The sequence below is a fragment of the Eulemur rufifrons genome, chromosome 2 (assembly GCF_041146395.1).
Source record: "Eulemur rufifrons isolate Redbay chromosome 2, OSU_ERuf_1, whole genome shotgun sequence".
Lineage (NCBI taxonomy): Eukaryota > Metazoa > Chordata > Mammalia > Primates > Lemuridae > Eulemur > Eulemur rufifrons.
This window is the reverse complement of record NC_090984.1, coordinates 92,353,690-92,379,749: the sequence shown is the minus strand read 5'-3', so window position 1 is coordinate 92,379,749 and position 26,060 is coordinate 92,353,690. Positions and strand designations below refer to the sequence as shown.

Here is a 26,060-nt window from a genome sequence, read left to right as displayed (position 1 = left end):
AAAATTAGTCCCAGAGCTTAATACTCATAGGGTATATCATAAGTTGTCTCCTAATTTATCCTCTGTCTTCAAGCAAAATCACAGCAAATGATCCAGGGAGACGAATCCATGCATTTTTTTAAAACTCCTAACAAAGAAGATTTAAACTGTAGGTTTATTACTATTTACTTTAAAACTTTTTATTGATCTTAAAACATAAATCCACAACCACAAAAATACTCTCTTAATAGAGTATAAAAACACAACTCAGTCTTAAAAAACACAAATGAGGCCAGGCATGATGGCCTCATACCTGCACCGATGACACTCATACCTGCAAAGATTCTTCCATTGAGGTATCCACATCATCTTCATGTCTCAGAAGATCCAAAACAGATTTGGTTTCTGCCTCCCAGGTTTCCACTTGTCTAATGAGTTTTTCAACCTCTTCAGCAACTTTTAGTTGCCCTATGAATTCTTCATGTTCTTTTTCATGTTCTTCCCCAGCCTACAACATTCAAATTATCACTATGAAAATGCCAACATGTACATTATAAAATAATATTCCATACCAAAAACTTACACCTTTTTCTTTACTGAAGAGTGCTAATTCAACATATTCTAAATATAAGATCTAGTTTTTGGACAACAATGATAACACTTTATGATTGTATGTATCACTTTACAAGTTAAAAGGTTTGTTCATGTTTTCTTAATTATAATATCATTCTTACCAGTTTCATCATATTATCTCCATTTTATAGGTAGGAAGATTATAAAGGCAATATCCTAATTTTCTAATCTTTAATCTAACACATTTAACACATTTCTAAAACTCATATACAATTTAATTAAATGCAGCTATTAGTAATAATAGTTTTAAAATATCAAGAAGAAATTCAGAATCAAATTTCAACAAAATTATCTTTTCCCATTAATAATTTCTCAGTATTCTACAGGTTGATAATACCATATAGCTTTACATGATAGATATATTCTTCTGTTATTGTATATTGGCAAATTATAATTGCATATATTCACAGGGTACATAGATACATTCTTAAAGTTGTTTTTAATCAGATCACATTTTTAAATGCATCAGAAGAGTACAGTATTCTAAAGCATACTGCATAAATTCAGATCTTTCCAGATTCTCTTGAGTAGGCATTCCTATGGTGGGAAAACACAAAATTCCATCATGGCAACTAGCCAAAGCCAGATAAAAATTACTTTAAGTAAAGCTGTATATGTTGTTATTCTAAAAGAGGCACATTTACAAAACCATAGGTATTATGTCTTACGCGTGTATGACTTTTTGCTTTTTTTTGTTCCTTTTCCATATTCTTACCTATAATCTAAAGTCATCCTCCAAATTACCCCAAAAAACAACGAAGAAAGATATATTTCCCCCCATTTTACAGAAAGGAAGCAAGACACAAAGAGGCCAGGGTCTGGCCTAAAGTTAGACAATTTCTGAGCACTAGTCAAAAGTAATCTCAAGAAAATATCAACTCAAATTTACACTGCTGGGAAGTCATGACTGCTTCTGTGTGCCTGTGGAGCTCCACAGTGGGGGAAGAGACAGTAAGTGAAGTAAGTAGACTTTCGTGCTAAAGATCACTTAATGTAGGAAACCACGTAAGGGTTTGCCTAGAAAATGATCACACTTTAAATGTTATCTAGTAATCCATACACTTACCATTGTCTCAACAATATGATTTTTTTTTATAGCAAAGTTAAATTATTTCTATGTGCAAATGAAATATACAGAGTATGACCACTTTACCTTTATATTCTGATAGTGATATTCAGGAAGTTCTATTGACATGTCTACCAAAAAATCAACAGTTGGTTTTCCTTCTTTAGACAGAGTATTTCCAGAATTGTCAAAAATGGGCCGATCCTGTTTTTTAAGTGGTAGTTTCATTTCCTGTAAAAAATTAATTTCCTGAAATTTAATGCTCATTTTTATTTTTATCTAATATATATTACAAAAGTAAGTGGATATAATATATTCAAATATGTGTTTAGGATTTATCATCTAGCAGCAACGTTATAAAATATGGGCATTTCCAACAAAACACTTAAGTCTCAAATCATTGAGAATAAGGAAAAGGTTGGGCGCACTGGCCCACGCCAGTAATCTTAACACTTTGGGAGGCTGAAGTGGGTGGATCATTTGAGGCCAGGAGTTGCAAACCAGCCTGAGCAACATAGTGCAACTCTGTCTCTACAAAAAGCAAAAAATTTAGCCAGGCATGGTGGCACATGCTTGTAGCTACTCAGGAGGCTGAGGCAGGAGGATCACTTGAGCCCAGGAGTTTGACGTTACAGTGAGCTATGATGACACCACTGCACTCTAGCCTGACAACAGAGTGAGATCCTGTCTCAAAAAAAATAAAAATAAAAAAGAATAAGAAATAGAATAATTTAAGTTCAAAAAATATTTATTAAAAGTCTGCTTTTATGAGGCTTTGTGCTAAATACGGAGATAAATAAGGCTCAGTGTATGTTCCCAAGGAGCCTGAAATCTAGTAGGCAAAACAATGCTTATACTATTCTTTAATGGTAAATAAATTTCAACAAGAAAACTGTTTATTGTAAAGCTGTCTTAGGTATACACTCAAGAGAAAAGAAAACATATGTTTACACAAAAACTTGTACATGAATGTTCATAGCTGCATTGTTCATAATGGCCAGAAAAGTGGAAAGAACTCAAGTGTGCACCAGCTATTGAATGGATGAACAAAATTTATCTATACAATGGATTACTATTCACCAATAAGAAGGAATTAAGTATTATAATGTGGATGAACTTTGAAAACATCATGCAAAGTGAAATAGGCCAGTCACAATAGACCACATATTGTATAATTCCATTATATGAAATGTCCAAACTAGGCAAATCTATAGAAACAGAAAGTGGATTAGTAGTTGCCTAGGGCTAGGGTTTGGGAAGAAATGGGGAGTGACTGCTGACGGGTACTGGCTTTCTTTATAAAGTGATGAAAACATTCTAAAATGGATTATGACGATGACCACACAACTCTGTGAATATGCTAAAAACCAATGAGTTATACACTTAAAACGAATGAATTATGGGGTATGTGAATTACATCTAAATAAAGCTGTAACCAATCAAAAGAACTTACAAGCTGAGTTTTTGAAATAAGCTTTCTCCATCTTTTATTCAGCCTTCTCAGTTCCTTAGAAATAGATGATCCGACCGCATCGTTGCTGACTTCAATTAGGAAATCACCTGCTTCATTTAAAGTAGTATGTTCTAGACTCCATTGGGATAGTGTCTCAAAGGGAACCTACATAACATATAATCAATATAATATTTTAATGACATAATATTTGTCTATCATCCATAATGGATATCTACCAAGGCTAGTTCTAAGCAAAAGTGAGTGTGACAGTTTTTACAGAGACTCTGACTCTCGCCTTAGGCTTCTACCATTCCTGTTGGTCCAGCTCTTCGCCCCTAATCAGTAAATGGCAGGTGACACTTGTCCATCATTACTCCTGGCTCTGGATTTTTGGGGAGCATCTGATCTATCTTTCTAAGTGGCTGATGAGCTTACAGCAAAGGTTTTCAAACCTGTTCAGTTCATGGCACCCTTAATGTGTCAGTAATTTTTTTCACAAAGTCCCTAGGCCCAGAAGAATTATCTAACAGTTTCCATTTTTAAGCAGTTATGCCAACAACTTAGCAGTAGCATAGTATCCAAGATATCGATGTTGCCTTGTCTCCCTCAAAATTTAGAGTATCCTGTAAGTTCTCTTAGTTCTCTTCGGTAGCCTGTGGCATCCCAGCAGAGTTTGGGAATTGCAGGCTTAGAGTGTTATTTGTCTCAGAGTTATGTATATTTTAATAGAAGACCTTTAAAGATGAAAGAATTATCAGAAGCCTAAGACTTGAATTTCTAGTATCAATATAAAAGTGCCAAGGAGAAGTAATGACTCACTAACCCTTAAAATGCTCTTTTTGTGCACTCATACACTTATCACAAATTTTACTTTCATTCAAATAACCTATTTTCTGTTGAGTATTTTAGTTCCAATTCTAAAAGGCTATCTACATCCATTTGCAACAGAGAAAAACAAATGAAAGAAAATCTACCTCAGATAATCATAAAACAGATTATTATATGAACAACAAATGAAAAAAATAAGGAATTACATTGACTTTTTTTTTTCATCTCTCCACATAAGCCTAAAGTATTTTGATTTTCCTCGTCTAGAAACTCAGGAAGCTCTTAGAGCTGAAAGGTTTCAACCAAATGGAAAAATAAAACTTTTTAGACAGTAGTTTATTTTAAATGTGTCTATAAGCTACCGAGTATATTATGTCTTTTATTTTTTTTCACCCTACATGAACTTTGACTAATATGTCTTTTATTTCCTCTCCAGAAAGCTTAGCAAAATATCTCCCAAATGCTATACTGTGTATGTAAACTATAGCTCAGTAAAGATCTGTGTGTGTCTATGTATATATGTATAAAACCCATGTGGAGAAAACTTCCTTTTGGCAATTATATGGGGAACAAGCTAAATTCTTTCCAAGGCTTCAGAGAATTTTCCAAAACACATGTTTACACTTCTTTGGACTCTCATCTTTGGATTGAAAATGAGGGTCTCCAAACAAAACAAAATTAAAAGGTAAAATTGAGCAGGTATCATTAGACTGCAAATACCTCTTTAATTTGATCCTTCTTTGTCTCCTCAAAACAAGCCTTTAGTAAGCGAAGGTTTTCCACATAGGTAGTCCAACACTCCAGAACTTTTTGTAGAGTAGACTTCACATTATAAACATTTTTTCTATACATACAAACATTATATTTCACCATCATATATTGTTTCCCAATATTCTGATGTTCTCCAGCTATAATATTAACAAAACAAGAAAATAATCTTAGAAAATGGTTTCTTATTAATGAAATACTGTTAAAAATATTTGTATATTAATTGACAGCGGCAAAATAATATGTACTCTGACAATATTAAATGTGAAGGCAAGAATTTTCCAAGGAAAACATGCATATAAAACTAATTTCTAAAACATTAAAGAAAGCAAAACAGATAAAATGTCATTTTTAAGTGATGGTCATTCCATCAAAAAGTAACTGAACTACTTTACCCAAATTCTTATAAATTTCTTCACATTTTTGAAAAGAAGTATCAAGCTGAACTAGGAACTCTTTTTCTTCAATAAATTCCTGGGGTGCGGGGAAGGAAAAAAAAAAACATATTGACAATTTTTACTTTTAAAAATGTACCAGGAAATCCAGACAGTGACATAGATATTGAAGAAACTCATAGTTACCAAAATGTCTTTAGGGCTTTAATACTACATATCTGGTAGGAAAAGAGGAAGAGCAGTCCATGAAGAAGGATAGTTAAGATCTAGGAGATCTGAGATACCTATACACTATATAGGTATGACATCAGATAAAGTTTGTCTTAACGTGGTGATATGGTTCTACAATGGCTTCCCTCTTGTGGTAAAAGGCAAGTTAAGTATTTATAGCAATTTCAAAATCTCCTATTTCACATTTTTTATTAATATTGCATAATTGTATTAGTTGCTCTTATTTCATGTGTTATATTGAGTAATTTTTATTAGATATATTAAAGTATGGTATAAACAGATATCATCTATCACACAAAAACATTTCAGAAACTACTATTAACCAAATTCTGCCCTGGAAAAATACTGAGCTAATTCAAAACTCTTATTTACTGTATATTTAGACGTGCCAATAATATGATTCTTTAAATATAAAAATGAAAATGCAAACATGGCAAAAGAACTAAAAATATTCAAAATCTAGTCTAGTTTAGAATTACATTTATGCTTCCTATTTGGAAACATACAGTATTTAAATCATAAATTGTAAATAAATTTCTCTTCATCACGTTTTTCAATGTTTGCAATGCAATTTACAGTCTTCGATTTTTCTTTTTTCCCCCTCATTTCCAAAAAGAGGAAAACAGAAAGACAGATAAGGCCTAAGTGTAGAAGTGACATTGGTGACATTTCTGTGATGCTTTAGTTTTAATTTAGAGGTGAACACACTTAAAGTTAAATCAATTGAAACATTTTTGTCCTATAAAATGGAAGATCTAAGGCCAAAAAAAACAAAGCCTCAAGAGAAAACAAAAAATATTGTTTTCCTAACTACTAAAACTCAAGAGAGGCTAAGGTCAAAATGTTGTAAGAAAAATATAATCAACGAATGAACTCATGATCAGAAAGGGAAAAAATTATTAAGCATGACTTAAGTAAATGAATGAAGGAATTTTGAATGGAGAAAACATTGAAACTTTCTCTATTAAATTAATCGGCCTATTTAACTCTTAATTTTCCCTGGGGTGGTAAAAAAATGCTGTTTTCTCTTTCTTACTCTTCCCTATGCCTGCAATTTGACTACCTATAATTCTCTTCTTCAAACAATATTTAAGCTAATGAAAGCTACCGAGAAACCCTATCTTTAAAACTTGAAGAGTTAATGGGAAATCACACCAAGGAAAAATGCAAATCCAGCTCTCAGAGGTGAAAAATAGTTGCCTAAGACAGGAAATAAAACAGCTTACATGCCAGTCTTCCAGCAGTAATTCCACAGAGTCTTTGTTCCCGTATTTAATGTTCCAAACATCTAATTTTGATTTCACTTCATCTAGCAAACCAAGCACTGAGTACTTATAGTAATGAAATTCTAGAAGTAGAATGAATTTTTCCCCCGAAATGTTGTTGATTCTGGAAAACAACATGCAGGTTTAAAATTTAACTTAATATTATTGACCAAATGTGAAAAATCTGTTCAGCACTTTAAAAAATTTGGGGGCTTCAACTTTTTCTTTTAAACACATGGAATTCAGAAGTATCCTCAAGTCTTTTTTTTTTTCTTTTCTAAACAGTGTAAAATAAATATTGTGGCTAGATACAAAACAACCATTGCTAAGGTGAAAACAGCAAAAACAGAACATTTTCTGAAGAAACTATTCCCCTATTGAGAAATCTTGTAATAAAGTGTTGATCTACAAAATAGTTTACTAAAATTGAAAACTTCTGTATAACTTAATAAAACTGTAGTTTAAAAGTTTATATATTAACAGTTTTTTAACTTTATTAAGGCTAACACCCTCTTCTTATTCTAATAAATTGCTTATGAGTAATGAGAAAAGAGAAGATAATGAGGATAACTATCAGTTAAATAATCTCTATATTTACAGCATTTTACAGTTTATAAAGTGCTTTTCATATACTACCCCTCAGTTGATCCAAGATCCTTCTAAGATATGTACAGGGTATCATTACCCTACATTTACAAATGAGGAAACATGCTCAAAAAGAGAGTAACAGAGCTCAGTTTCTAACTCTAAATCCAGAACTTTTCCCTTCACCATATCCTATCATTCAATAAAGAAGGAAGTATGTTAAGCATGAAAGAATGTTATTATTACATAAAACATGAAGACACTGTTATCAAGACTTAAAGGAGAATACTTGTCAGAAATCATCGAAAAGTCTGTGTTTTGTGGTCCCTGTAGCACAATGTTAGTGCTCAAACACGAACAGTACCAGCAGCTGTGAAATGGTAGTGTTACAAACCGTCTTTTCATTTCCTCCAATTTGTTAGGTGGTACCAATGGCAAATGTTTTTCATCTCTATTTTCAAATGTAAGGAGAACGTTCGAGTAACAGTCAAATCTATCCATCAGACTCTGAAAAGAAATTTAGCATGACATAAACCAGATTTATTGCCAAACACTATAATTGAGGGTTTATTAATCTCATTAGTGTTAAACCTTTTTTCAAAAAAATTCTAAAGCCCCTTTCTTTTAACTAAGATCTTGTGAATAAATATTTTCATCATAAATGTTTTAAACTGAAACATTTTACGGAGAGGCAGACTGCAATTTCTTTGCTAAAACCATTATCAAAATCTTTTGTTTTCTGGTGTATTTTCCCTTCCTTTGTGGGCTCAACTGCTATAAATCTCCCATATCAAATTCCTTTATGCCATTTTAGTGAGAACCCAATCTCCCACATTTTAAACCAGTCTCCCCCTCACCACCTGGCCTTTTTCTTTTTTGTCAGATTTTAAAGTTGCTTCAGAACTCTATTCATATTCATTCTTGTCTCAACCCGAAACTAGCGCAAGGGGTCATGAATGTGACAGTATCTTCCAGGTCCCCAAAATTTCCAAGGGAATCATTCTAAACCATTCTCAGATACCCACAGTATTTTCTTCTCTTCTTTCTAGGACAAAGTCTTCCTCAAGAATAATCCCTAACAAAGCATAGATTTTTCCACATCTTTTTCTTTTCCCACCTTGAATAGAGTCATTTTCTCTTGTGTCAGAGTCACAGGGGCAGAGCAATCCCCGGAGGCTGGCAAATCCTCAGCCTTGAGCTGCTCCACGTCCTGGAGCCACGCTTCGATCTCGCTGAGCTGGAGGGGCAAGGCATAATTCAGCTGGGTTTTCCATGCGTTAATCTGAAAGAAAGGAAGGTGTCTCTCAGTAGTAGAACTTTTCTAGTTTATTTCTTCACATACAGTAGGTTTGATTCTATACATTTTCTCTGAAAGCCAAGACTGATAAATGTGAACCATCTGTCAAGGAAATCTTTATCAATGGATAAACTTCTTTAAACATCATTTCGCTACTTGCTGATCAGGAACATACTTTGTTCAAAAGCTGTAGGAACAGAGAGCATAAGAAAAAACAAATGTTTTGATAAATCCATGATAAGGTGTGGGGGGTGGCATTTGAAATATTTAAGGTACACGTCTAAGCAAGGATGGACTGTCGTATTGAAAAACCACCATCTGAAAGCTGTGTGCTGTGTCCTGTGTTCTCTGACTTTACAACTATACCTTCCACACAGATTTATAGATTATATTCCTCATTAGCCCTTACCATATACTCACATGAGATATCTCTACCATATCTCCTGAACATCTGTCCTTCACCACAGTCCCCCTCAAGGCAGGCACACGGCCTCCTTCCTCAGCACCCCCCCCCCCACGCATACATGTATGTATGACCACTTGTTTCTCCAAACGCTCTGTACTCTCATGTCCTGGCCTTCGCTGCCCCTTCTATCTGGATTGCCCCCGCTCCTAAGCATCATCAAAACTCACTCACTCTTTTGCCAAAGTATGGGGCCTTTTAAAAAACAACCTCACTCACCAATCATTCATTCATTCATGCATTGAGCAAATATTTACGAATAACCAATTATGCTAAGAACTAGGGGTAAAGATACAGGAGGCTTCTGGAGTACAGAGGGGACATGTGGCAGTCGCCCACCACACAGTACTGTGTAGCAGTTAGGAACAAATTAGAGGCACACATGGCGACACAGAAGCACCTTAAATCCATTGTGCTCAAAAATAAAAGTAAGAAACAACATATAACCTCAATTTACACAACTTAAAAATACACATACACATAAATTCAATACATATTTTGCAAAAACATATAAAACAAAAGATATAGATTAAACACATCAAAATCGTGGCCTAAGGCAAAAGGGGAATGGAAAGAAGGTATGGGTATAAAAGGAAATAAACACACAATTAAAGCAAATGAATAAAAACAAGAGCAGGACCTTGCCCAGACCCATGTGCAGTGTACAAATGAAAGAGTAAGTTTAAACGAAACCCGGCATCAGAGGGTCAACCAGATAAATAAAAGCCACAGCTCTTGCCTGAGCTGCCTATCCAAAGCAGCAGACAAGAACACAGTTACACTAAAGTGTGGTAAGTGACATAACAAAGCCAGGCAGAGGAGCTTGGGGAGGACCTCAGAAGAACACCAACTCTACACTGATGTCCAGAATTCTTTTCTTTTTCTCTGTCACCCAGGCTAGAGTGCAGTGGTATGATCATAGCTCACTGCAGTCTTGAGCTCCTGGGCACAAGGGATTTTCCTACCTTAGCCTACCAGGTAGCTGGGACTACAGCCATGCACCAGAATGACTGGCTAGTTTTTCGATATTTTGTAGAGACGGGCAAAATGTTTTCATTCTTGTGAACTTTAATATGAACAACTTAGTATTTGCTTTTATTATATCTAATTATTTGCCCAGGCTAGTCTCGAACTCCTCAAGTGATCCTCCCACATCAGCTTCCCAAAGTGCTCAGATTATAGGCGTGAGCCACCAGGCCTAGCCAATGTCTGGAAATCTTAGACAAAGTAAAACTCCAGCTCCAAGGCCACTTCCTTCCCTGACAACCCCATTAAGAATGTGACTTTTTACCCAAACTCACATAACTTTCATCACTTTTGTGGTATTCTCATTCCAAAGACAGCCCTAAGAAGATCAAGAACAAATCAAAATTTGTTTCACTCAAATAACTTTCTTTAATGAAAGTAATGGTCTTAAGTCTATATTTTCTTTCTGTTACCTAGTTCTACTAAATGAACTGTTACTATTCTTAAATTGTTTTTAAATAAGGAAAGAGTATGCAAAATCTGTATATGAGATACTTAATTCATCATTAATTCACTGAAAAACATTTATTGGGTGCTTGTTACATACAAAGTAAATATCCAAAAGACATTTACCAACTACCTAGAGTATACAAAATGAGGACAAAGCTGGGCTCCTTTAAGGGAGTCAAATGGAATTATTCATAAAATAGAAGCATTAAATATTACTGTTTTTCCATTTTGTTTTGTTTTTCTTGCCTTGCAAGGTTACTTTCTCAAAAGGCATGTGGTAAAGATAATTGTACAATCTGACATCATGAACTATATGCCATCAAGTCTCCAGCTGGAAAAAGAATGAAAAAATGTTTTCATTATTGTGAAATTTAATATAAACAAGTCAGCATTTGCTTTTATTATATCTAATCATTTGTACATTTGCCACAAAATAAAAAATAAGCCAGAAAATCGATAAAGGATTGAGTTAAAGAGGCTAAGAACTAAGAACAACACCTCTAATCCAACTATTATTCTTTGCACAAACAAAAGAATATTTTAAATGAAACCAAACTCATGCTTTCTGACTCAGGGCTGCACTCAGTATTCATGTAGCAGTCAGAAGAGGGTAAACAGAAAGCGATGTTTATCTTTCATTCCTCTCCTTTCTCTCTTAACATAGAAAACTGGTTCCACACTTCCTTTTTTAGACAATTACTTTTCAATTTGGCTGAAAATGTATATAAGATCTTATCAGGTCAAAACAACATAACGTTGCCATTTTCTACGGCAAAAAAAATGAAACCATTTACTATTATGATGCTTTGAGATATCTCTGTTCTCAAACTATTGAACCAGAAACTGTCTAGATGGTATGAACTTTTTATGCAAGTGCTAACTTTAAAGTTAGCATGTCTCATTTTGCCATACCAAGAAAATGAGCTGCAGTCTACCTGACTAAGGAATGGTTTTCCAGGCTACTATCAATTTGCACCACCTAATTTTGCAAAATTGTTCTTTTTATGGTTTTTCTCATTATTTGGGGTAATTTTTTCATATTGAGCAAAATTAGGCCAGGTCTCTGTGGCCTGGAACAGTCTGAACTATACAGACAATGTCTTCTTCCTTGACTTCCACTTTGCGGAGGACCCGGCACAGACAGCTCTTATCCTTTACAAGAGTCGATTTCAAAGCAGTGATCAGAGCAGGGGCTGACAATGCAATGGGCATCACCACTTGATGGGTCTTCATCTAACAAAACAAAGAACACTGAAAATAAACGTAACGGTAACCTGGTACTCGAGGCTATCCCAGGCTTCTCTCAACTGTAACTGATCTTCATCCAGCTTATCCGGATTCCTTTTTATCGACAGAACGTCCAAAAAAGATTTCTTTTCTTCATCAAAGGACTCCATAAAGGACAGCAGGCTCTATAATTAAGAGTATTTTAAAGACTGAAATATTTAATTCCATTATAAAAGGTAATCTGTCATACATTTTGAGGGCTTTCACTGTAGGTTATATTTAAGTTTTCACTTAAAGGTAAAATCCCCTGAATCCAGTATCCGCTCTCTGATCTGGTCTCTTTCTTGAGTGCACTACGACAACCTGGGTGCCAGCATAATGACACGGGTCTTGCTCAGCTGTGTCTCATGTCGGTATCATTGGATTTCTACTGGAATGGAGCAGCGAGGCCACCTGGCTATAGAGGACAGATCATGAAGCCCCATGGGAAATATGAGTTTGTCCTTCCCAAATATGTGTTCACAACAAAATAAGAATGAATGGATGTGAAAATTCTATGACAGCAGTCATCATGTATATAAATGATTTTTGAAGTGTTTATGATTAACTGAGCTTGAGCCAATTCTTCCCAATTCATTTAATACAAACTTTTAAAAAACACTTTGTCTCCACCTTCAAAAATTTAATAAACAAGCTTTTCTTGGTTCATACGTATGTGAAATATTGGTATTTGAGAGTTATCAATTTCATAAATATTATTTAAAATGTTATTCATAATTACTGACAGCATTTTAAATTAAATTTTATGAGCAAACCAAGTGATAATTACTTTAATTCTGTCTGATTATAACTTCACAAAGCCTTCTATTTAAGAAACATGAATCTGTGATACATTATTAAATCAAAGACTTATGTGAGAACAATGCACTTCCATTGTTCCACTGAGCATCTTGTCAATAAAAAAATCTCAGACAGGAGCTAAGGGGGAAGAAGCACAGGAAGCCTATGCAGCTCAGACCAAAGGAAGATGAGACTGTCTGATCCCTTCCTTCCCCACGGCTCCAAACCAACAAGGATGGGATGGCCCACAAGTCACACGATCCAATGATGCTAGAGTCGGAAAGCTGGACTCATCCCATCCCCTCACTTAACAGACAGGGAGATGGACACCTAGGGGTGCTAAGAGCTGCGTAGGCGCAAGACAGTATCTCTAGCTTATTCACGCCAGAGAACTGGTAGAAGCACAGAAGTGCATAGACAATGGGTGGTCTCCTGTTAGTCTTTTTCAATGTTCTACATGGAATAACTACTTATCCTGAAGAAGCATCAGGATGTAAGAAGAGCTAGGGCTTTGAAGCTGGACTTCTAGTCAAATCCCACCACCACCTTTCAGTAGGTACATGACATTAGATAAATCCCTGAGTCCCTCTGAGCCTCATTATCTTCACTTGCAAAACTAGAATAACAATACCAAACTCAGCAAGATGTTTTTAACATATAAAGTGTTTATCAGTAAAGTGCCTATTCCATAGCATATGTTCTATATATGGTGATAATAACAGTTGTCTTAATTCCCCCAAAGAACTCCTTGGCTGAGGCCCTGTACTGTACTTCTGGGATAACCAGACTCATTACTGATTTCCTGATTTTTCTTTGATTCAATATTCATTCTGAAAAGCATGTTCTGCTCTAAGCTAGGGATTGGAGAACTTGCACTGAAAGGGGCAAGAGAAAAAACAGCTTAGGCTCTAATGACTATGCAGTCTATCTCAACCACTCAGCTCTGGGGTTGCAGTGTGAAAGTAGCTGCAGACAACATGTAAATGGGCAGAGCTCTGTTCCAATAACATTTTATTTAAAAAACAGGTGTCAGGCCGGGCGCGGTGGCTCATGCCTGTAATCCTAGCACTCTGGGAGGCCGAGGCGGGTGGATTGCTCGAGCTCAGGAGTTCGAGACCAGCCTGAGCAAGAGCGAGACCCCGTCTCTACTAAAAATAGAAAGAAATTATATGGACAACTAAAAATATATATATAGAAAAATTAGCCGGGCATGGTGGCGCATGCCTGTAGTCCCAGCTACTCGGGAGGCTGAGGCAGTAGGATCGCTTAAGCCGAGGAGTCTGAGGTTGCTGTGAGCTAAGCGGACGCCATGGCACTCACTCTAGCCTGGGCAACAAAGTGAGACTCTGTCTCAACAAAGAAAAAAAAAAAAGAAAAACAGGTGTCAGAGCCCACAGGCCACAGTTTGCCAATCCCTGCTCTAGAACCAGGCTGCTCAAGGTATTCCAAGGACCAGCAGCATCAATATCACTTGGGACCTTGTTAGAAATGCAGAATCTCAGGCCATGCCCCAGAACTACTGAATCAGACTGCATTTTAACAAGATTAGCCAGTGACTCAAATGCACATTAAAGTTTCAGAAGGCTGAGCACAGTAGCTCACACCTGTAGTCCCAGCTACTCAGGAAGCTGAGGCTTGAGCCCAGGAGTTTGAGGTTACAGTGAGCTATGATGACACCACTGCACTCTAGCCAGGGAGACAGAGTGAGACTCTGTCTCAAAAAAGAAACAGTTTCAGAAGAACAGTTTTAGAATTCAGCCTTAAAACCTGCAGTTAATTTAATATTTAAATAATTAACTCTAAAAGAGTTTTCTAAAAACAGACTTACTACGTTTCCCTAAAAAAGAAACTGCAAGGGAGGAGGGTGAGAGGGGATGAGGGACAAAAGCTATCTATGGGATACAATGCACACTATTCTGGTGACAGTTACACTGAAAGCCATGACTTCAGCATTATACAATTCATCCATGTAACAAAAAAACTTATGGCCCCTAAACCTATTGAAATTTTATATAGACACACATATTTTTTTAAAAAAGTAAATTACAAATAGCTGTTTGTAGTCATACTTACATGATACTTTTTAAAGTAGGTCTCATTTTCTGAATCCTTTAACACTTTCTGTAGTTTCTCCTCTTGCAGAGTTAGCCAGACCATAGCATCTTTCACCTTTCCCTGTAATTCACACATGTACACATAGATACATTTAAACTCTATTCTAAATAGACCTGGTGATTAACAACTCAAAATGTCAGTAAAATAATGCTATCCTTACACACTAATGACTCATTATACCAAAGACGAATTTTCCTTATTCACATAACACCTTAAATTTTAAAACCAGTTGAAACTTGCATCTGAACATAACGATGTGCTCAAGAAAAGGGCGAGCAAACTCCTCTCCCTGTTTTTGCTTTATCCATTTCCATTATTCTCAATTTTAGAGAACATTATTCTACATCACTTCTTTATAGGAGGCATTTGAGATGACTGCTTTCTAATAAATGTAAGTGTGGGGTAATTCAAGAGATGTTCACAGCCAACAAAAACACTGGCATCAAAAATATCTTGAACATTTTAAAGATCCTAAAAATAACACTACTAAAGGTTTTGGCTATGCTGTCCCATAGAAGTGAGCAACAAGGCCGGGCGCGGTGGCTCACGCCTGTAATCCTAGCACTCTGGGAGGCCGAGGCGGGTGGATCGCTCAAGGTCAGGAGTTCGATACCAGCCTGAGCAAGAGTGAGACCCCGTCTCTACTAAAAATAGAAAGAAATTATATGGACAACTAAAATATATATAGAAAAAATTAGCCGGGCATGGTGGCGCATGCCTGTAGTCCTAGCTACTCGGGAGGCTGAGGCAGTAGGATCGCTTGAGCCCAGGAGTTTGAGGTTGCTGTGAGCTAGGCTGACGCCATGGCACTCACTCTAGCCCGGGCAACAAAGTGAGACTCTGTCTCAAAAAAAAAAAAAAAAAAAAAAAAAAAGAAGTGAGCAACAATTTTTTTTTTCTTAGATGCTTGCTTAGGCGGTGAGCTTGCTACATGTGGAAGCAGATTTCACTGCTACAGGATAAAGCAGAGGTGACATCTTATTTCCACTCTTCTTTAACCTTCATTTCCTTTCTTTTTTATTAAGCAAATGTGTTTCTAATATTTTTCCATCCAATTCCATGGACAGTTGAATTTTTAATTTTATTTTCTAACATGAAAATTAATTATAAAAGAGTAGCTGCTCAGCACGTCAGAACTAGGTGAACTGAATTCTAAGCCTGCATCTCCGCTGGGGTCTCTCTTCCGGAGTCAGCAACAATCTGGCTTATTGCCTCAAACATAACAGCTGGAAAAACATAGGCCCAATTTGGCAAATAAAATGCATGTAAACAAGCCCGAGAAAGGAGTTTAAAATAAATTTTAAATTATTCATAAACATTCTACTAAATTCACAGCACTCATTTATCTTCACGGAAGCAGGATGAGAGTTTCTTCCCAGCTCAGAGAGTTTTATGAAATTTTCACCCACAATATTTTATATAATTGACTGAAAGCAAAAGGGAAAAACTGAACACTCAAATGGCAATCTAGTAGTAATTCAAGAGTATCTCAACAAACAGGGATCAACAGTAGAACACAAGGCCTCCATTTATATGAATTACACAATCCCATTTGTATGAATCACATAATTCCATTTATACGAAGCTAAAGAAGAGGCAAAATGGAAATGTGCTAAAATTAGATGATGATTGTAGCCGCAAAATCATGTAAATATACTAAAACCCACTGAACTGTATACTTTAAATAGCTGAATTTTATGGTATGTAAATTATATCTTAATAAAGGCAAGAAAAATGACAACAGACAAAAATTTGACACCTCTAGAATTTTTTAAAAGCCAGCTTAACTTAATTTGTCCTACATAGTGCCGATCTAAAAGTTGTTTTAGATAATTCAGCAAATTTTAATAAATTATCCCTTTTAACTTAAAAATTTTTGTAAAACAGGCAACATTCATCCACAGTGAAAGAAATTAGAATACCGGTTGCCTGAAGTAGGGAGTAGAGACAAAAAAGAGGCACAGTGGAACATCCTGGGAAATGTTTTACATCATGATTGAGTATGGTTTCCGTGGCTGTACGCTTTGCCAGAACTCATTGAGCTACACTTGTAAGTTCGGTATGCAAGCTATATCTCAATTTTTTAAATTAAACCCTTAGGAGGGTACAAAAATGAGTTTGTTATGACATACCTGAGCCTGATCTCCAGCCCCAGCTGCATCCTTGGAATACTGCAGAAACTGTGCCACATAGGTCATGATCGACTTTTCATCCGGATTAACAACATCCACATCTGCAAGATACACCACACTATCAGCTGGCTGTAGATATGATTTACTATAATGAATTCTCAAGGACAGGATATGCCAAGCCTATGCCATTTGGTTCATAGGCTCTTGACATGAACCAAAGTAGTCGACCAGTGATGCAATCTCTGCTCGCTCACCCTCGCTCCAAGACTGAGTAGTGAAGAGCTTAGATCTGCAGTGAGACAGATCTGGGTTGAATCCTGGCAGTAGTACATGCACAGCCTCAGTTTTCTAATAAGAAATTGTCACCATGGATGTTATATATATAAGGGTATAAGTAGGGGGAGGGTGGGAAGGAGAAAATAAAGCATTCCTCTTTCTGGAGACATAGAGCAGAAATTCCTCCAGGAGTACAGGAATATATAGCAATTGGAATCCCTTCCTGACACTCGGTCTCAGCATTTGTGCAGTAAAGCATTTCCAAAAGTACATATAGTAACGAAAATCTGTCCAAGGCATCCACAGTTTATTCATTCATTCATGGAACAAGTAAATTTACTAAGAGTCTTCTATAAGTCAGGCTTCGTGTTGCATTAAAGAGTCTGTGGTGAAACAAGTTTGCAAAATGCTGAATTTAAAAAAAAGTTTAAAAGATTATAAATTCTTTAAGTACAGAACTTCTACAAGCATATAATAAATGAAGGAGATCATAAAATCACAAAGAAGGAGACACAATATGTCACAGATGAAATGAACACCTAACTTGGAGATGTATCCGTACATTGCCCAAACAACCAATGAAGGTTATTGGAAAGAAAAAAATCTTCTCTATTTATTAATTCAGTTAAACTCAATGTAACAAATATTTATAGAGAATCAACAAATGCAGGTCACAGGCAGGGGCTATAAGGATATGTAAGGTACAGTCCTTGCCCTTGGAAATCTTATGTTTCAACACTTAATTAATTCAACAAGTACATGCTAAATGCCTTAAGACATCATCTGCCCCTCAAAGAGTTTAAAGTTAGGAGAAAAACAAGCAAACAAATACAACAACACACCACGCATGCTATAGTGAACATGTTTACTAGGCCCAATGAGTATTCTAAATCAGCTGGTAGAAAGTTAATCTAATTCACATACAAATACTATATTCAAGGCAGTAAGCATATAAAAGCTAACAATAAAAAGCTGAGGGTGGCGTTTCAATAAAAGAAGGACTCCTAAGAGTTGAGCCATTCTATCTTTGATGAAAAAAGGTATAAATATAAAGAAATACATAAAATAAAATACTGGCTTAACTAGATTTTTCGTGTTAACAATGTTTCTTTAGATATGAAGCCATGCATGATGGATGATTAAATTTTTTAAGAAAATTATGTGAAAGGATAGTTCTCTTATTCAAATATGACTATGCTATGTGGTTAGCATAAATAATCATGATGCATTTCACATTTCTGAGCTATTATTTAAGCTATTTATAATGAATCATGGGCAGTCATTCATACCGTGGAAATTTGCTTTTATTATAGTGTCTATTCCATTAGTTGCCTAATTATTTGCACACACGAAAATAGAGAAAATATTTTATACTAATAACAAAGATTTAGAGACTCACAATATGAGGTAAGTATCTTAAAAAACAGTAATCAGAAATAGGGAATTATAGCAAAGCATGGGGAAAAATTAAGAAAAAATAAAAGATAATGAAAAGCCAAAAAAGAAAAAGACATAAAAAAGGAGAAAAAGAAGAAAAGAACAAAGGAAGGGAAGAAAAACAAGATGGGGTTAAGTTAACAAGAAGAATTAATAACAACCAATATGGAAGCAGACCAATTCCAAAACTATAAAAATATGGTTGTAAGTTCACATGTAAATTTTTTTTCTTTTTTGACAGAGTCTCATTCTGTCGCCTGGGCTACAGTGTCATGGTGTCAGCCCAGCTCACAGCAACCTCAAACTTCTGGGCTCAAGCACTCCTCATGTCTCAGCCTCCTGAGCAGCTGGGACTAAAGGCGTGTGCCACCACTCCTGGCTAATTTTTTCTATTTTCAGTAGAGACGAGGTCTTGTTCTTGCTCAGGCTGGTCACGAACTCCTGACCTCAAGCAATCCTCCCGCCTCTGCCTCCAAAGAGTTGGGATTACAGGCATGAGCCATGATGCCCACCCCAGATCTTGATTTCTAACACCATTCTCCAATAAAAGAAATCAGGGCTCCTTGGAGAAAAGGCTGATTCTGAGACGGCGGTAGGAAATATACAAGATGAAGCCAGAACATCTTGTCATGCCAGAAAGTAAGGAAGTGCTAAAAAAAACCAAAACAAACAAACAAACAAGCAAACCCCATATTGATGAGGATGTGTCAAAGGAGCACAGGAACTAACTCAAAGAGCTCCCAATGGCCAAAACTATTTTTTTTGATTTGTGGATTAAAGTAAAATAGTATTGGATTACAACTGAAAGTATAAAATAAAATATCAATAAGCCCATACTGATATAAATAAATGATTGAATAAATAAATAAATGGGGAGAATAGACAAATCTCCTGTGCAGCAGAATTTTAAATAATTTATGTAGATAACTTGCCATCAAGGAAGGCGAGCGTAACTCCTAAGTGTGCACAGTGATTTCTCTCCAGAGTACAGTATGGAAAGGAGGGGAGAAAGTAACTTCACAGAGGAGGAACCTGACAAATGCTGCCTCAGCCAGGTGGTCCAGGTCAGCCTCAACAGTGGTAAGTCACACTGTTAGTGCACACCCTTGAAGTGATGTGATGAGAATGACACTTTACCTCTGTGGGCTTCCTCCCAGGAGCCCATAAACCCAGTCTAGTCAACAGAAAAAAAAAAGGCAAATTTCAATAAAAGGGCATCCTACAAAATACCTAACCAATAATCCTCAAAACTGTCAAGGTCATACAAAACAAAAAAGTCTGAGAAACTGTCACAGTCAAGGGGAGACTAAGGAGACATGGCAAGTAAATGTAACGTGGTATCCTGGACAGAATCTTAAAAGAGGTAAAAAAAAAAAAAAAAAAAAAACTACGGAAATCTGAATAAAGCACAGCTTTTATTTATAATAATATGCCAATATTGGTTTATTCATTGAAACAAATGTAGCATACTAATATAAGATGTTAACAATAAGGAAAATTGAGTGAAGGGTATATGGGAACTTACTGTACCATATTCTCAATTTTTCTGCAAATCTAAAACTGTTCTAAAAACTAAAGTTTATTTAAAAATTTAAAAAAGCAATGAAGTATTGATACATGCTATAAAATGGATGAACCTGGAGACATTATGCTAAGTTAAAAAGCCAATCACAAAAGACCATATACGGTATGAATCCATTTATGTGAAATGTTCAGAAGGGGCCAATGTACAAAGACGGAAAGTAGTGGGGAGTCGGGGGTTGGGGGAAAACGGGGAGTGATTGCTAATGGTCACAGGTTTCTTTTCGGGATGATGAAAATGTTCTAGAATTGATTGTGATGATTGTGCGATTTTGTGAATACAGCTGCTCCTCAGTGTACGTGGGGAACTGGATCCAGCACTCATCTCTAGATTACTTATAATACCTACGACAATCTAAATGCTATATAAGTAGTTGTTATACTGTATTATCTAGGGAATAATGGCAAAGAAAAAAAAAGTCTGCACATGTTCAGTACAGATGCAATCTTTTTTTCCCAAATATTTTTGTGCTGTGGCTAGTTAACTCCACAGATGTGGAACCCATGAATACGGAGGGCTGGCTGTATACTAAAAACCATTGAGTAATACATTTAGATGGTAAATTGTACAGTATGTGAATTATACCTCAATAAAGCTATTTAAAACAAAAAAGGTTAAGTGATGAATCCAGTCACTTGCTCAGTGGTGTTCTGGAGCCAACTGGCTCACACCAGCTTAAGAGAGCTGATGGCTAAATGTTCAGCAGTTTTGTAAGCTGTTAAAAAGTCATCATTGAAAATGAAATTATATGTGTGTACAATTAAGTTGTATTAAAAGCAAAGGTAATAAGTACTCAAAACTCTTCACTTCCCAATTATTTTACTGCATTTTACTATTATCTATGCTCTTGAGGTTACTTATGTCCATTTTATCTGTATATTGGAAATAACATACAAGGGTGTGCTGCTGCACATCTTTTTCCAATTCTGTGTTCGATGACTTCACACTGATAGCTTGGAATCAGTCATATTAGTAGCATTTACACCACAGAAATCTGCAAATGAGGCCTTGATTTTGTTGTTTGTTGACTGCTAAAAAGGGGATGAAGAAATTGCCAATAATGCAGATAAATCTTAGAATTATATCCTATCTATAGCTGTTAAATTGTGAAGAGCATAAAAGTTGAGGAAATATACTTCCAGTATTCAGTTCAGCAAAGAAGTCATTCATGTCACTGAAGGCCAAGTGAAGTTCTGATATACCTCTTTGCTGCTCCACTCACTCAATAACATAAAAAAAATTATAACCCAACATTCATGTCAGAATTATACTTGATCAGCAGCTACAACCCTAAGTTGGTTACAGATGGATATAAGAGTTTGGAAAAAATCAACAAGAGCATTTTGGGGCCATATGGAATTTATAATAAAACATATCATAAATTTTATTATTATTTGTAAATTGTGCACTACACATCCTTTCTATCAGTAAAATTTTTAATAATATGTACAAATGTGTATGTTTCACATTGTTTTGGATGGCCAATCATTAAACATTTATATACACAGCCCTGGTTCTACAGCTGAGAGTAGGATTTATATGTACTTGGTCTGTTAATTCATTATAATTTTCTCTAATCCTATTTACCTCTTTTATGATCTTAATTTTTTAATAGCTTTGTTTACATTTGAAACAATATAATCCAAAGTAAAATGCTTTTGAGAAAGAATTGAATTCTTTTAATTTTATGAAATTAAAATCAATTATAATTTGATGATGATCTCTGTACATATAACTAGCACTTAGGATTTGGTTGTTGCAAACAATCCAACACAATTGACGGAGCAGAATCAATGGACAAAGCTTGGCCAGCCACGTAGGGAGAAATAGGGAAAGCGGCAGTTTCTGTTTTCGTAGAGGTTCAGCTTTAACTAGGAGGGAGTAGGGAAGGAAAGACACAAATAACTTTAATTCAAGACTCAAAGAAACATCTTACACAAGAGATTTAGAACAGAATAACAGAATCGAGGAGAACACAATACAGAAGACAATAGACAAATATTAAGACAAAGGCTCAAATTATTTCCAATAACACTGTTTGCTTTCAGCTGTAGCTTCCTCCACAATTACTGAAGTTAATTGGAAGGAATTCTTGATTTTATAAAATTCAATAAAGAGTTTAAGTTATAAAGCCTCCAGGACTAAAATATAATGCTGTTATATTTGCTTACATATAGACACTATTTTCTTTTCTTTTCTTTTTTTGAGAGGGTCTTGCTCTGTTGCCCGGGCTAGAGTGCCGTGGCATCAGCCTCGCTCACAGCAACCTCAAACTCCTGGGCTCAAGCATCCTACTGCCTCAGCCTCTTGAGTAGCTGGGACTATAGGCATGTACCACAACCCCCAGCTAATTTTTTCTATTTTTAGTAGAGATGGGGTCTCACTCTTGCTGAGGCTGGTCTCGAACTCTTGAGCTCAAGTGATCCTCCCGCCTTGGCCTCCCAGAGTGCTAGGATTATACCACCACACCCAGCCTAGATACTATTTTCAAATCAACTTCATGCTGCACCTTATGATAAAAATTGTTTTAAAAAGAAAGAAGCTTCTTTACCTTCTGGTTCCAGCATTTTAGGGATTTTTAATTCTTGTTCTGCAATTCTGAAGGCCTCTTTCAGATTGTCTTTGTTGGATCTATGCTTCATTGTCCTCATGTCAATTAGGTCTGGTCGCAAGGCATGAATGACAGCCAAAAAAGCCATCCCATTTCTCCAGCTCGACTTAAAATCTGTCACGCTGACAGACTCATGCCTACCACAAAAGGACAAAAACATGGTAAACACTATTAAAAATAATATATCAAGACACTTCCACTATATTCAATGTAATTAAAACAAAATTCAGTGAATCAAATAAAAGATTTAAATCATTCTATGTAAAAATTTTATTTTAATCTTGTGGTCAAATTAAAATACCAAGTTTGATGAAACTCAAAATACCACAGAATGCTGGTTCTCAAAATGCGGTTCCCGCACCGGCAGCATCAGCATCACCTGGGCGGCAGGTGTTAGAAATGCATATTCTCGGGCCACCCTGTACCTACTGGATCAAACTTGGAGGTGGGCCTGAAAGCTGTTTCTTTAAAAGGCCTCTAGGTGATAGGGATACTCACTCAAGCCTGATACTTCTCATGCAACAATCTGTTGGCTCAAGACTGACTTTAGATGTCTACACACAGGTATGGTCCTTTGCTAGAGGAAACAGTTTTCTTTCTCACTGGGACAAACTGAATGACATATTGTGCCCCATCAGTGGCCAGTAGCTCAGGGGATAGACAGACCTTGTCACTCCTCTCCTTAAAACCCACCACCATGGATGAATGGATAAACAAAATGTGATGTATACATGATGAAATATTATTCAGCCTTAGAAAGGAAGGAAATTCTGACACAGGCTGCAACATGGATGAACTTTAAAGATACTATGCTAAGTAACACAAGCCAGACACCAAAGGACAAATATTATATGGTTCTACTTTTATGAGGTACCTAGAGTGGTCAAATTCATAAAGACAGAAAGTGTAATGGTGATTGCCAGGGGTTGGGGGTGGGGGTAGTGGGAAGTTTTAACAGGGGCAGAGTTTCAGTTTTACGAAACAAAAAACGTTCTGGGGATGGATAGTGGTGATGGTTGCACAACAATGCGAATTGTACCTAGTGCCACTTAACCATACACTTTAAAAATGGTCACAATCGTAAATTTCATGTTATGTATACTATATAAAAATTAAAAATAATCTCTCCATATGAAAACATCGTTAGCTAGCCATTGTATTTGGAATAACATCTCTCACTCGGGCCCACAAGGCCCCACGTGATATGGCCCCCGCCCACCTCTCCCATCATTAGCTCTTCCCGTCTCTTCCAGTGTCGCGGACGCACCGGCCTCACTCCCGTTTCTCAAGGCCACCCTCCTCCTCGTCACCATGCCTGCATGCCCCTTCTTGTACAGCTTCACACATCTGACACCTGCCCCTTCAGCCCCACGTCTCCTCCTCAGCGAGGCCCTCCCCGACCACCTGCACCACAGGAGCCATCTCCCTACTCTCCACATTCATGACCACATCGTAAGTCTGTCCTCTTACTGCCAGCTCTAATTATCGTATTTCTTCATCTGCTTCCCCCACCAGGATCTAAGCCCTTGACAGCAAGGGCCTTGCCTCTTGTTCACCACGGTAGACTCACCCCCAAACAGTGCCGGGCATATAACGGGAGCTTAATAGATACATATTTTTGAACCACTCAATCACTATTATGTATTTGATAAGGGGATCAGTGAAAGTCTTGCAAAACAGTATAGTTGCCCACAACGTTTGGACCGTATTCCAGAACAACTATAGTTTCCTTTAATATCCCATAAAAAGCATGAAGAAATTCAGTGGACTATTTTAAGGTATGAATCAAATGATAACAGCTACTCGGGAAATAGTCAGCTCCAGATCACCTGGGTTTTCCTGTTTACTTGGAAAAAAAGTTTAAACTGTGATTGTAATAAACTACACAGTAGTCAGGGATTTTTGTGTTGTGTAACACATACCTATGTGGTGCCTACTGTGTCCAGAAACTGTTCTAAATGGTTTAAAAAATTAACTCTTATCATATATATAACAACCTCATGACATAGTATTATGGTCCACATTTTACTACTGATGAAACTGGAGCACAAAGAGATTAGGTGTCCAAGGTCACCAGTGAGAAAGGACTGGGAGACAGGACTTCAAACCCAGGTGTTCTGGCTTCAGAGTGTCCTCTCAGATACTAAGCTACTGAGAGCGAAACGGATGGGAGCTGCGGCTGAGGACAGGGCCAGGCCACTGCCAGGGTCCCCAGGGGGCCAGGACCAGCTCAGCACTGACTGGCAGGCACTGGACTCAGTAAAGCACCAGGCTGCAAGGGCAGCTCTGCACTAACAGGCCAATGCCAGTATCACTAAGAAGATGTTGCTGCCAGGCCTCAGAGAGGACAGGGTTGGGCTCCGGAATGGCTGACAGGATCTAGGCTCATTTAGATGTTGGGAAATGGGGCCTCATTCACCTGTTTCACAAATATAAAAATATATTACTTACAACACGGTCTTTATATCTGAGTCCCAGAGTGTCACAGAATATTGAAATAAAAGTTACGTAATAACACCAATAATGGCCAAAACTAGGATAAAGTCATAAAGAATTACTTCAGAAGAGGTGCTGCATCTGAATGAGCTTAGCATAAAACAAGAAAGGGGAGCATGGAGAAAAGATAAATTGTGGTAAAATATATGGGGCTTGAAAAGGGTTTCAAGATTATTTATGAATAAATGAAATAAATCTGAATATGACAATGCTTTTCATATACACTATTTGGGATTTTTGAAAATTTAGAAAACTGAAGTAAAATTATTTCTAGGAGATTCAAGAAAAGGTTCATTTAATATACTTTAAACCTATATATAAAGTTATATATGTTTGTGGCTCTCATAAAATGTAGTAGATAAATGACAACTAAAGATAGGTAAGGTTGAAGGCAGAAATTAACCTCTATCTCAGCCCTTCATTAGAAAGGACTTACTGAGAAATCTTGCACTGGAAAGGGCTTAGCAACACGTTCATGGTCCTATTTACCTGGACGATGCTATGATGTGACAAGGAATTGCCCTTTGAACTCTATAGCTCTTCTAGTGGAGAGATCTCCTGCCATCTAAATTCCTTATTCTTCCTAAACTCCATCTCAGCCATTGGTTAAAATGGAAACGTAAATGTCTCCCAAGAGCAGAAAATATTGTTCTTTGTAAAAAAGAAATTATGAGCACTAACTTCCCTTCATCATCCCCACACTTTTTTAAAATGCATACTTTCTTGTCTCTGTTTGCTAATTGAGTTGAGTTTCTAAACAATGGGACTATGTTCTCTTAATGTAATCACACACAGTTCCAAGAGATAATTTTACGTATTGGTTACTTATTCACTCATTTGCTCGTTCATTCATTCGATACATTTATGGAGCACTCACCATGAACTCACATTATGCTAGGTCCTGG

General features: G+C 36.5%; 1 protein-coding gene across 2 annotated transcripts in view; it reads right to left on the bottom strand.

Annotated features, from left to right (window-relative positions):
* SYNE2 (spectrin repeat containing nuclear envelope protein 2) overlaps nt 1–26,060 on the bottom strand; it is a 256,293-nt gene that overhangs the window by 201,836 nt on the left and 28,397 nt on the right. For both annotated transcript variants that reach the window (XM_069487386.1, XM_069487397.1), the window contains exons 7-18: nt 22,600–22,796; nt 16,754–16,854; nt 14,580–14,681; nt 11,714–11,851; nt 8,321–8,485; nt 7,598–7,710; nt 6,580–6,742; nt 5,123–5,201; nt 4,680–4,867; nt 3,132–3,296; nt 1,766–1,909; nt 314–487 (exon numbers count right to left, since the gene is read on the bottom strand). In XM_069487386.1, coding sequence (XP_069343487.1) covers nt 314–487; nt 1,766–1,909; nt 3,132–3,296; nt 4,680–4,867; nt 5,123–5,201; nt 6,580–6,742; nt 7,598–7,710; nt 8,321–8,485; nt 11,714–11,851; nt 14,580–14,681; nt 16,754–16,854; nt 22,600–22,796 — 1,729 coding nt within the window. The remainder of the gene's footprint in view (nt 1–313; nt 488–1,765; nt 1,910–3,131; nt 3,297–4,679; nt 4,868–5,122; nt 5,202–6,579; nt 6,743–7,597; nt 7,711–8,320; nt 8,486–11,713; nt 11,852–14,579; nt 14,682–16,753; nt 16,855–22,599; nt 22,797–26,060) is intronic.